This window comes from Lynx rufus, unplaced genomic scaffold (assembly GCF_022079265.1).
Source record: "Lynx rufus isolate CCGP_SWC_20201006 ecotype Redwood Valley unplaced genomic scaffold, mLynRuf1.p SCAF_12, whole genome shotgun sequence".
Taxonomy (NCBI): Eukaryota; Metazoa; Chordata; class Mammalia; order Carnivora; family Felidae; genus Lynx; species Lynx rufus.
Window position 1 is genome coordinate 31,921,746 of NW_025814826.1, and position 13,728 is coordinate 31,935,473.

The 13,728-nt window shown below is 37.1% G+C and overlaps 1 protein-coding gene across 1 annotated transcript; it reads right to left on the reverse strand.

Annotated features, from left to right (window-relative positions):
• Positions 1 to 1,083: 1,083 nt before the first annotated feature.
• FABP12 (fatty acid binding protein 12) lies at positions 1,084 to 5,976 on the reverse strand. The gene is made up of 4 exons (XM_047073779.1): positions 5,904 to 5,976; positions 3,911 to 4,083; positions 2,980 to 3,081; positions 1,084 to 1,158 (listed from the first exon to the last, which is right to left on the reverse strand). Exons 1-4 carry the CDS (start codon positions 5,974 to 5,976, stop codon positions 1,084 to 1,086), a joined length of 423 nt encoding a protein of 140 aa, XP_046929735.1.
• Between the last annotated feature and the right edge of the window lie 7,752 nt (positions 5,977 to 13,728).

Sequence of the window (13,728 nt, forward strand, 5' to 3'; positions counted from 1 at the left end):
ATCCTTCACCACAAGGCCTCCTGCGCTGGGTTGTACTGCCAACAAGAGTACTTCTAGTACTAGCCTCAGAAATCAGAAAATAAAGAGAAATAAAAGGCATAAAAATTGGCAAAGAAGAAGTCAAACTTCCACTCTTGGCAAATGACATGTATTGAACATTTTAAAGTACTTCTATTCCAATGTTGTTTTTGTTAGAATTGTTTCCTAAAAAAGACCTCTCCTTGATCTTGGTTCTCCCTGTGAGAATTTTGTATACTCTGTAACATCTTGGTTGTGGTAATCCAGTTTTCCTAGTAACTTTGTTAATGTGCTGTGCAAGATTGAAAATGTGAGTATGTAGTGTATATACTATTAAATTGTTAATTGATGGCATTTAACAATGTAACAGTGCATCAGCCTTGAAGATATGGGTACTTGATATACTGTTAAAGAAAATTTGCCTCCAAATTTTAAACTGGACATCATAGAATAACTTTTAGAAAAGAATCACAACTACATGATTTTTTAGATTATCGGTACATATGTTAGGAATTGTGTACAAATTGAAATGTCTGTACTGATCAACCAACAAACACTCAATTATGAAAGAAAAAATCCTGAGCATTTAGGACAAAATTCTTCCTAAATACAAATCATTATATACTATAATAAGTTAAATCTGAAATCTGAATCATCCCAAAGAGCCTCCAATGCAACTTGATTGTAAACTCTAACAAGGCATAGATTTTTGTGTTTTGTTTTCTGATGTATCTCCAGCCCCTATAAAAAGGTTTTTTTTAGTAAATTAATATTATTTTCCCTATTAGGGCAGGTCATGTTGAATATAAAGGGTTAACATAGTATGTCAAATGAGAAAAAAAAATCAATATGAAGTGACTTTGATTATATTATAGCAGCCCTGAATATCACTCTGGTTTCCTATAGCTGCCAATACCAAAGTACCATAGAATACAGGTATACAAAGCTGGGAAACCAAAATTGCCAATGTTTGTGTGTAGGCTCTCTCGTATTAGCAGTCATAACATTTTACTTTGGAGTTTTATTTAAACAGCCTCAGCAGTCTGTATCACAATTTGGGAGTGCTTAAGAGTTGGAGGCTGAGTTTGTTTGTACTCTCTCGTATGTCCGAGTGCAGATAACATTGTTCACGGCACTTTCCTAGAAGACAAAGGATGAGATACATCAGTATTGTTGGTGAAACTGACTTTTAGAACCATGCAAACTAAGTACTATCCATAGGAGTTTTGAAAAGAGATCTACATAGAGAACAATAGATACCAACTGTTAGCTGATTTTGCCACGTGTGTGTGTGTATGTGTGTGTGGGGGGGGGGGATGACAAATCATATATTAAATAGGGTATGTGCGGTATATACATATATATTGTAAATATGTAATGTATGTGTATATATATAAAAAATACATATACTATAGAAACTTCAGTCTTTATTCAAACATTTTAAATGCCTACATTGAAGCATTTTTGCGATTTCACATAACCCTACATTTTCAAATAATGACATTGTTACATTGATGTAGTATTTTATGGTTTTTAGAGCACTACTGTATACATAATGGCATTTCATTCTCTCAAAGAAACCATGAAGACATTTCTACATTTTTTTAAGACAAGTGAACTGAATTTGGAAAAGATAAATGACTCATCCAAAGTCATGTAAGTACTGAATGGCAGAGATGGAAATGTACATTTTAGATTCTGAATCTAACATTCTTCCTAATGAACTAAAAACCCATCTGTTTGGTGATTATGCCATTATAAGGAGCAATAAAATCAAGTATCCTCAGTCCTCTACTTACTACTTTGTAAGGAAAATGTACTCTTCATTGTGGAAAGAAAAAATATCCTTATGTGAAGAAATGAAGATAGGTTTGTTTGTTTGTTTGTTTGTTTGTTTTTTACCTCCACACAATTCTTACATATTCCCTTAGAACTATTTGATATTATGTCCAAAATGGCTTTTTTATTCATTTTTGTGGAATTGGCAGTTTGGGAAGAAGAATCATTGGCATATATCCCTCCACTGTGTAGGGAGAAAGATGAACTGAGAAGCCATCCTCAGAGAGAGAAGGGTGGACTTAAAAAAGTATACTTGGGAATGAAGCCAACCTGGGTTTTAATCCCAGCACCACCATGTTTTTCTAGCTGAATATCCTTAGGTTAAGTCAGTGGCTGAATCTCAGTTTTCTCACCTGGTAAATGGACTAACAAGTCTTACCTCACAGGATTATTGTGAGGAGTGGGTAAATAATATATGAAAACATGCAGACACAACAACCACAGAAATGTTAGTTTTTAATTGTGTCAACTCATCCATACACCAAGTCGATACCACTTAAGCTTTGCATTAGTTTAAATTTCCTTTCCACGTGTTTGGTGTTGAACTGGAAAACAGTGAGAAATTAATCCTGGTATGGAGTGAAGGATTAAAAACAACTCGAAATCCCTGCTGAAATCTTTATTGCACAAATGCATGCTTGCTTTGGTTTATGACAAGTCAAAGAAGTAGGCAACACATTTTTTTATGTTCTTTAGTTTTTTTAGTTCCTCAATCCATGCACATTTTATACGATTTATGATCATACATTTATCTGCCAATGTTTTCCCACATTCTTACAAAGCAAGAGAAAAAGAAAAATCACATTTACTTCCATCATTTTAGAATAAGACATCTGAGTGATTTTAATTTTTTTTTTTAACGTTTATTTATTTTTGAGACAGAGAGAGAGTATGAACAGGGGAGGGGCAGAGAGAGAGAGGGAGACACAGAATCTGAAACAGGCTCCAGGCTCTGAGCTGTCAGCACAGAGCCCGACACGGGGCTTGAACTCACGGACCGTGAGATCATGACCTGAGCCGAAGTCGGACGCTTAACCAACTAAGCCACCCAGGCGCCCCTGAGTGATTTTATATAGAGGTGTTACAGATGGTGAAAAAAATAATGACAAACAGCTCACTCACCACCACCATTTTCCCATCCACCACCTTTCTCTTTATGGTGGTCTCTTTGCCATTCCAGTCCTGAACTTGAATCAGAGAGTCATTATCTAAGTTTACCACACTCTGGAAAACAGACAAAACCAAATTCAGCTCAGATTGTCACATGTGAACACTAAAATTCTATGAAGTACCAAATTCTTTTTAGCTTTTGTGATGCTCTCAGGTAGTTTTAGAGTGGTGTTTATAGTTTCATTTATATTTTAAGACTTTGCCAACACTAAATTTGTTGACTGATTCTTCTCGGGGGGGAGGGGAGGTTTTATAAGAGTAAAAATATAATATTGTCTTGAATAATAATTAAAACTTTCTTCTCCCTGAGAAATAAGAGGGGTAGATACCCTGTTTCCTGTCCCCTCACCACCACACACACAGAAGATTCTTCAACCCCACAACAATGGTGAATATGTACTATAAATTAGAAAGCAATTCCCATTGTGTTAAGTCATGAGGGCCTGTGGTTAATCTGTCACTGTGGCATAACCTCACCTATACTGGCTAATACTCGTTTTATTCATTGTGACTTTATGCTTGGTAGGAAACCGCTACAAAGTAGAAAGGCAGAACTTTGTTTCTGAGAGAAGAATCTAAGGAAATAATTCTCAAAATAGGTCAGCTAAGCATCTGCATCAGAATTGTTGTTAGAAATACAGTTTTCAGGTGCCTACACCAGATATCAGAGCCTGTGAGGATGGGACCTACAAGGAGGCATTTTTCATAAGCATCACAGGAGATTTGTATGCATATTAAAATTTAAGATCCTGAGACCTAGATTTTAGCCCAAGTTGATCTAATACAGACTTTAGATGTGTTTGCTATAATTCGTGATTTACTTAGAATGATTTTGAATTAGCATTCTTATGAAATTTATCTAAAAGAGTGTTGAAGGCCTCACCTTGGTTTTATGGCCACCTGGTGTGTTTTCCTCAAACTCTTCTCCCAGTTTAAAGGAGATCTCATTATTTTTAAAGATGCTTCTGGTTTTTATAGTGATCAGACCTTCCTGTGTACTGATGGTCACCGTGGGTTTTGCCAGACAGCCAAGTTTCCTTCTGGCTCTTCCTATACCTAGGAATCAGATAAAAGGACACTATGGTTAAATCCGTTACTGGCTTTGGAAACTCATGTTAGCTGTATAATTCTTTACTAACTAGGTTTGTGAGTTAAACAGATTAAATGCTGCATGAATTCAAGTATCTGAAGCAAGTAGCACCGTTATAAGTTAAAATAGATTATATTTTGCAGAATGAAATTAGTCTCTAGTTTTGGCTGGTGGTCGTCATTTTTCTTTAGTCCTGTAGTTACTGGTCTTGCTGGTTCATGAAGAACCTCTTCGAAAATTTGATTAAAGCTATGAACCAACTCCCTATTTTAAAATGTACTCATTTATACAGACAAAATCCTTTGGCATGAATTATTCAACATCTTTATCTCTTCACTTACATTCTTATATGTACACATATATAGAGTCTGTTTTCTTCCATTACATATTTTGTATTATGCTAAAATACATATAAAATTTACCATTTTCACCATTTTAAAGTGTACAGTTAAGTGGCATTAAGTAAATGTTATACAACCACCGCCACTATATATAGGATTTTTTAAAATATAAATTAAATAAATATAAATAAAATAAATAAATAAATATTTATATTATTATTTATTATATTATTATTATAATATAATAAATTATAATATAATATATAATATATATAATATAATATAATATGTTATTATATATTATATTATATTTATTATATTATTATATTTATTATATTATTATTATATATAAATTATATATATAATTTATATATATTATATATTATTTATTATTTATATATTATATAAATAATATATTATATATTATATAAATATATATATTTTATATAAAATATATAAATATATATAAAATATATATATTTTAAAATATATATTTTATTAAAATATATATTTTTAAAATATATAAAATATATAAAATATATAAATATAAATAAATATAAATAAATAAATATAAATAAAATAAATAAAATAAAAATAATATAAATTAAAATAAAATATAAATTATTATTCCACTTACTTTTTCCCCTATCTCTATATCTTGGAGATTTTCTGTGTCAGTCCACATAGGGATAAATTTTTGTTATTGTTACATAATACATAATACTTTATAGAAACACCGTAATATGCCTCATGAACGCACAATGTGAAACACAACAAGTCGTGATATGTTAGATAATTATTCCCGAAGATATTCACACCCTAATCCCTGGAACCTGTGCATCACTTTATGTGCTAAAGGGGACTTTGTGGATATGGTTAACTCAAGGATCTCAAAATCGGGAGTTTATCTTGGACCATCCATGTGGAGCCTAAAGATAATCACAATTTCATCGTAAGAAACTTTCCTTATAAGAAAAGGAAAAGAGATGTTAGACTCTAGAAGAGAAGAAGACAATGTGACAATGGTGGCCGGGCACTAAGGAGGGCCAGCAGCCACCTGAAACTAGAAAACAAGATCTATTCTGAAGATCCTCTAAAGATTTGGGGCAAATGCTTGCGAAATGATCATTTTTAAAAATAATTATGACCGTTTGCTTTAAATTATTTATGCAAATAATTTTCCATTTAGCATATGGCACGTGTATGTTTTATCTGTGTAAATCCATGGTATATTACGTGAGGACAGGATTCTGCCGATTATAAACTAATGTTGCATAGAACTGCATCTAGGTTCTGAACAAATGCCGATTGTTTCTATGTGATTGCTTTTATATTTCTGTTGGAGGGAGGGGCCCAAGATTAATCTGATATCATACAAAGCGAGTGTCTGTGTTATCAAGTCTCCCATTTTTCCTGGCTACAATATAAAAGTAAAAACGGCTCACCCAGCTCTTTCATATATTCTTCAAAATTTTCACAAGAAATGGATTTCCATGTTCCTTGGAGCTGATCAACCATTCTGTCTAAGTTGATCTTAAGGAAAAATAACATCATTAGGATGAGTATGTTGTTTTTCCCTGAAATAGTGTTAGAACTTGTTTTTCATACAATTTTGGTGGATAGCACAGAAAAGTCAGGGGAAAATATTAGGAACTCTAGTCCTTGTTATCTTTCCTGAATACAATACAAAGCAGGAAACTCTCTCAAATGTAAACTGGTCAAGATGAAAATGAAAACAATTTTTGGCAGTACCAGATATAATTTTCCATCTCTAATTTAGGATTAAAAATAGGTTTACAAATTCTAGTTCCTTCCCTAGGAACTGCCACAAACACACATAAACCAGTGCGTAAGGGGTGGAACTAGGCAGCTATGTTTATGCCATAGAATCCCTCTACTGCAGGTCTTTGTCTCTCTTTCTCTGACAAAGGGTGATCTAGAATAAGCCCATTTCACTTGTTGGGATGAGCACTGGGTGCTGGGTGCCGGGTGGTAACCAATTTGTCAATAAATTATATTTAAAAAATAGAATAAGCCCATTTATCAGCTGTTTAGAGATCTTATCACATTCTCATTCCTTGATATTTTGAACTAAAAACCAGAAAGACTTCATAGATGGTATTTGACATTTGAACTAAAAAGTTAAATTTAGTGAGGGCTAGAACAATCATTTTAAGCCATGAACACATTGAGCAAGAGAATGGAACATAGAAAAAAAGGAAAGAAAGAGATTGTGTTCACACACACACACACACACACAGCCTTGTTACTGATGCTTTTCCAGATGCCAGTTCAATTTTCCATGAGCTTAGAGAGTCATCATTGCCATGAGAACACAAATATCTTCTTAGTAAATCCCCCTTAATTTAGGCTAGGTTTTACTCCTTTCAGTCTTGACTGAAACACTCTGATGTCCTCTGATATCTGTAAGGAATCAGAACAGAGGATAAGGGATATAATAGCAAATACACCAACTAGAGAAGAGGAGACTCCAAAGGTTAAAAGACGAGCACAGCCTTACACATGCCATCAGCCCTGAGAGCACCATTATTAATTCTAGGCAATGCTTGATGTCCATATGCTAACACAGAATTAGTAAGAAAAGTGAAATTATAAAAATTTTTTAAGACAGAAAAGGAGAATAGCATTTTATAACAATTCCAATTAAAATATTAAATATCCAATATCTATAAATATCTGCTAAAGCACTTTCCCAGGTCAATGGTCTTACTGATAATTATTCAACTAATATTTATGGAGCACCCAGTATTACATACCTAATATGAGCTAAGCAATTTTGCATACACCATTGATTTAATGTCCCAACGATGGTTGAAAAAGATACCATAGTTTGTTTTCCTTTCCTGTGTTAGGAAGTTTACTATTATAATTTTTTTTACATTAATGTGTACAATTTATATTTATCCCCACTCAGTTGAATAGCATGAGGCCAAGGCCAGGAAATGACTTACCATTAAAGGTACTAAAAATACTACAATTAAGCATTGAATTTATTAAAATTCCTAGGATTTTTTTAAAGAAAATGTCAAATGTGTTGTTTCATGAGTCTGATGCACACTGATCCTCTAACACAAGGAGAATCACCTATTGGAAATCATCTCCTTGATGATTGGGAGCTCATACTGGGAGCTCAGTATAGGTCTCTATTGCTGGCAGGTTAGACTTTCAGAAAAGTGTCAGTAAATAGAGTCCATGCATGGCCTCTGTCTCTGCCCCTATGGTTCTCTCTTCATGTGCTCATCATGCCAATTCAAAGACAGTTAAGGCGCATTAGCCTGGTCATGTGTCTACTTGGTTGTTCGCTGCCTATTCTGTGAGAGATGCTTTCTGGTGTCCATTAATATGCGAATCAAAAACCTTCACACCTTATGCCCGTTCCCTTAAATACATCCACATTCCTTGATGCTTCAATTTTTCAGTCCTTGTCCTTCCAGACCTGCAACCAACCCATTAAACTATCCCCTCTACTCATGAGTATGTCTTCATTCTCACCTCAGGCCACTGCTCCATCCACACAGAATGAGTAACAGGCACACCACTCTGAGCTTTGTCCATTGGGACCATTTTTCCTCATCACTATTTTCAAGTCCCCTCCCACTCTGAGTGTAATTAAACCACTGCCCGTTTTGGTTTCCATCCACACAGTAAGCCGACCTGCCCATAAAACATGTTCAAGCTCTTCCTATTCCATAAGCTGGTTAGATGAGCCCCCACATAGTGTAGGAATGATCTGAGGGACGGGTGCTGGTACACCCGTGGTGGGTGATATGAGGATCTGAGTCACCTGTTCATGCAGTTAACTCATATCTTCTGGTCTTGCTTAGCCTTGATCCCACAATTTCAATCTTGTTTTGGAATGTTGCTGGGCCTGCCTGAGTCTATGACTCTGTGGGTCTGACAGAACCTAGCTCATAATGGAAAGTTCCAGACACATGGTTACTTGGTTTCTTACAATCAGGAATTCTGCCTCTGCTAGGCTCCAGTGACACACTGGAACACAGGTGACACACATGACACACAGGGACTCTTTTCAAAAAGCTTGTAAGTTTCAGAGCGCCTGGGTGGCTCAGTTGGTTAAGCATCAGACTCTTGATTTCAGATCAGGTCATGATCTCACGGTCATGAGATCAAGTCCACGTGGGGCTTCGCACTAAGTGTAGAGCCTGCTTGAGATTCTCTCTCTCACTCTGCCCCTCCCTGGCTTTTGCGCCCCCACCCCCCCACGCCAAAAGAAAAAAAAATAAAGCATATAAGTTTCTGTTGCAGATGGCATGGTCTTGCTCCAAAACCCCAGAGGTCTGTTTTGTGATGCCACACTGCATATTTTCTCATCACTAATCTTCTGTTGGCCTAGGGTTTGCCAGATCATACGATCCAAGGAGCAGGGCTGCTTGTACTGCAATTCTGACTTTCTGCTCCAGTTCTCATTCAAAGCAGGGAGCTATTCCTGTCACTCAATACATGAGCTGGAACACATTCCTAGATGTGGAATATGTTGCACCAGAAGCCAAAGGAATTTTGTTTCCTTCTTTCTGGTACAAAGGCAAGATGCAGCAATTTGTCTTTTGGAAGAGTTATCCTCACTTGGCCTGACCCAGCTGGATCCCTAAACACTTTACAACGGTGGAAGTTCACTCAGTTGCCATCAAATTAAACTCCTATACACTGTAACACATATGTCTTAACCAATGTCTCTGAGTGCTAGCCATTCTTGCTCATTCACCTTATCAACAGGATGTGTAGGACGTCCAGACGGCTCAGATCTCATCTGATCATATTATAACAACAGAAGTTAACATAGACCCCAAACAAACCTGTAAATGTATATTGTTCCATGTAAACACAAACAGTTTCTGTTCCTTTCTCTGATCTTTCCTGATTGGGATCGAAAAGAATGTCATACAGTATACCCGAGGCCATATTAATCTGCACCAGCGAAGATAACACATCTAGCATAGTAGCCATAATTGGGGTTATTATTTGAGTTTGCAGTAGCCTACAGTCATTCTCCGAGATTCATTTGGTTTCTGCAAAGGTCAGACTGGTGAATTAAATGGAGCTATGATATGGACCACCTCCCGCTTCATTCTTAAGATCATTTAGAGTAGCATTAATTTCTGCCACACACCCCCCCCATCATCACCACCAAATACAGTGGTGTTTGATTCACCATCTTATCCAGGACTGGCGAGGGAATGGGAGATAGAGGGAATGGGACTGTAGAGGTACAGTTTCAGAAGCTTCCACTTCACCTTCTCCACTATGATAGGTCTCATTTGGTTTGAATGAATTCAAGGTGGGTTTCCTTCAACAGCCAAATGTATCAATTCCAATCATATATTTGGGGACCAGGGACTTGACCCCTGGATGGGTCTAGAAACCTCCTGAGCCTTTGAGAGCCAGATTTAGGCAGGATTCTGTTTATTTCAGATCCTGGCCCCTCAATGCCTCCACTGTACCATGATGTTTCGAAACCCTATAGATCAATGTTAATTCAGACAGAATACCCTCAGAATATTTGGATAGTCCTCTTTCCACAGTGTGTATTTTCTCAAGTAAATATCTTAGGTCTCCTTTAAGGAAAATGGGGGAAACTAACACTGTATGTTTTTGCCGTGGCATTTCAAAGTCTTCCTCCTGTGGACTTGGCCACCTCTTTAGCTATTGGTTTCAGGGTCTACAAACTTGCTAAATTCGAGGATCTGGGCAAAAAGATAAAGACATTCTATTGAGGCAACCACCCTCCATCTGTTATTCATATGCCTTCTTTTTGTTGATGTTTTAAGCAGCACCCTAATTGGCTATTCATCTATTTTGCCTTTAGAGACACAAGGTTCCATTAATCATCTCCACATCTCCCTCCAGGTCAAGCCCCCTTGGCTGCCCTTCAATTTTGCCTATTGCTATGATAATAGAAACCCCCTGGCTTCTGGCAATAAAGTGCTGTCACCTGCCCCTTGTTGCTTCAGAGTCTCATCATTGCCATTGCTATCAATGAACCAACTGATAGAAATAGAAGAGAGAGAGAGATAGGGAGAGAGAGAGAGAGAGAGAGAGAGTTGATAGATGATAGATATAGATCTCTGTTCTCTTTCTATAGAAAGGTAATGTGGCTATATTGATCCGAAACAGAAGTACAGATCTCGTAACTTTCCTACAGAAAAAGAGGAGAGCCTCACCATACAAGGGTCTCCAGTGTTTTGACATATTGAACTTTCATTACTTCAGCTAAACAATTTGAAGTGTAATAGAGCTGGGCAAGTCCTAGTGGGCACTACGCAGAGATTGACATGCTAGGAAAACCCAGGCCTTACTCATTTGCTATTCATTGAATAAACATTTGAGTGCCTACTAAACACAAGACCCCCATGCTAAGCTCTGGTATATAATGGGGAATGAAAGAGACTTCCAAAATGTTTCCAACATTATGAGAGAGAATCTGAAATTGTGCTAAATTCCCCAGTATTTCTATATGGATATATATCTGTATAGTAGAAACATAGAGAACTAGTTGGTATTTTAGACCAGAGGTCAGCACAGCCTGATCTGTGTACTAATTCCAGCCGCTACCTGTAAAATATTATTGGAACACAATCACACTTATTCCTTTGAATATTATCTAAGGCTGTTTTCATGCTGCAGTAGCAGAGCTGAGTAGTTGAGACAGATACCACATGGCCCACAAAGCCTAAAATGTTTATTCTCTGGCCCTTTACAGAACAATGTTTGCCAGCCCCCATTTTAGAGTCTCAAGTTTGATTATTTAAAACTCAAGATCATAACAACTGTTGTCGGTAGGCCTCCTTTGCTTGGGACACAAAAGTGGTGGATAACATTTTTTTCCATAGCTTTCTCATCAAGAAGAGACATTTTTATAATTATGTCATGGATAAGGCCAACAGAAAATGTAATTTAAGAAGCTAAGTAAGCTCTGGCATTTCATAAAAGTCATATGAGAGAGAGATTGTTATCAGTCAAATATAGATGAAATATTTTAAAAGTTGCTGCGAGTGTTGCAAGGCAGAAAGACACAAGCATTAAATTGACTAGGAAAGAAACAGGGTAAAAGAGCTGTCCTGCTGTCTGCCTTTTCCTGAGTCTAACCTCCAGTTGTCTAATGGTCCTGTTTTCACTTTTTGTTAAAATGTTTATTTATTTGAGAGAGAGAGAGAGAGAATGCATGGGGGAGGGAGAGAGAGAGAGGGAGACAGAGAATCTGAAGCAGGCTGTGCAGTGTCAGCACAAAGCCCCAATATGGGGCTTGAACCCAGGAACCGTGAGATCACGACCTGACTGAAGTAGGACGCTCAACTGCCTGAGCCACCCAGGCACCCCTAATGGTCCTGTTAAACTCCAAAGCTTTCTTCACAAGCAGCCGTGACTCTCCCATCCTTTTAGTGGCCTTGGTAATGTTAAGCTTTCAGGGTTTGCATGCAGTTCTAATGCACTTAGATTAAAACCATGCTGTAAGAAAAATATCTGTGATGACTTTTTAAAGGAAAATGTATTAGAAATAGGGGAAATCCACTACAAAACTTTAGGTGTAGTGATAAACAGAAAACAGTGATCTAAGGAGTTGCTTCTCTTCTTATATTGGTTGGACTTTGTAGGGTGTTCATGCACTTGGGAAGAGCACAGCTCTCCTTGGCCACCTGCTCCGTGTGTGCGAGTCAAGGACAATGGGGAAAGGCTGGCAACTTGGCCATCTGTGAGGCTCAGCACGTTTCTGCATTACCTCCACTGTTCACACGAGCACCTGGAGGTGAACAGCAAACAGCAAGCTGGGACTGCGTGACTGGCTGAGGCACATGGACACCCAAGCAAGCAATCTCGTGGCATGTGCTCCATACCGATGTTCTTCATGCACTTCCTTAATATTTTCCACTAGGAAGCATAGTGGGTTGAATGGTGTCCCCCCCAAAGATATGTCCAAGTTCTAACCCCTGGCACTCATGAACATGGCCTTGTTTGAAAATAGGGTCTTTGCAGATGTAATTGAATTAAGGATCTCAAAATGAGATCATTTTGGATTTAGGGTGTGCCCTAATGGATTTAGGGTGTGCCCTGAATCCAATGACACATAGGGAAGGAGAGAGAGATTTGAAACACAGAGACAGAAGAAAAGGCCATGAGCAGACTGACCAGGACAGAAACTGGAGGGCAGCCGTAAGCCAAGGAATAAATACCAAGTTCAGCCAGCGGCCACTTAAGAGAAAAGCGTGGAATGGATTCTTCTTCAGAGCCTCCAGAAGGCTGCCAACACCTTCATTTCATACCTCTGGCCTTCAACACTATAAGATACTAATAAATAATAATAAATCATAAATTTCTGTCACTTTAAGCTACCAAGTTGTGATCATTTTTTATGGCAGCTCTACAAAACTACTAAATGAAGAAACTCATTTGAAAAAATCTTAGGCCTTTCTATGTTTAAAAGAAGGAGTTTATTTCATTATGTAAAATAACATTTCAACTTATTAAGAATTGTCTCTATTTCACTGGATTCTTTTTCTTGGTCACTTAAAAGTTATCATATTTACCAAGGATAGAGGTAACTTTTATACATAATAATAACAGTAATAATTATGATAATATAATAAAAGGCTGAATTATAATGGATAAATAATAGTATAATTATATAATAAAATTATGTAAATTAATTTTTTTTCAGAAGTTCATGTAAGAAAAACACTTCCTTTGTTCCTCTAGCTTGATATCCTCTCCTCTTCCCCTACCATTATTCTTTAGAATCACACAATTTCTTTTAGGTGAATACTGAAGGATTTAAGATTTTGATGATAAAATAAATTATTTGATGCCGGTAAATAGCACCCTGTTATGCTTTATTCTGTTTCAGAATTTCAGCAGATTGCTAACTTTAGGCTGGTCTTAGGGTTGAGTGCTGTCTGCTTCTGAGCAATCATGTGCTTCAGACCAATCAAAATAACAGAAAGATTTCCTAGAGGGATGAGTAAGACTGCAAGGTCAAAGCCAGGCAGGCTGAGGGCCTGTGATTCAGATCCTGCTGGGTTCCCAGGCTCCCCTGCCCTTCTTTTCCCACAGTTACAGCTGTTTGAACACCACCTGCTGCCTTAGCATTGTCCTGAGGCCACCACAGTTACACATTCACCACATTCTTATAAAGTAGCATTAACTCCAGTGGTTCCCAAGCTTGACTTGCATTTGTAAAACTGCCAACTCATGTCAGCACCCTAGATTTCTCAATCAGAATTGCCAAGAACCAGACCT

Excerpts from the sequence above, each read along its gene's own strand:
- FABP12 (XM_047073779.1), bottom strand. The coding sequence starts at position 5,976 with ATGGTTGATCAGCTCCAAGGAACATGGAAATCCATTTCTTGTGAAAAT. Across the intron at positions 4,084-5,903 it reads AGAATATATGAAAGAGCTGG|GTATAGGAAGAGCCAGAAGG; the intron begins GTGAGCCGTTTT and ends TCTGATTCCTAG. Across the intron at positions 3,082-3,910 it reads CAGGTGGCCATAAAACCAAG|AGTGTGGTAAACTTAGATAA; the intron begins GTGAGGCCTTCA and ends TCTGTTTTCCAG.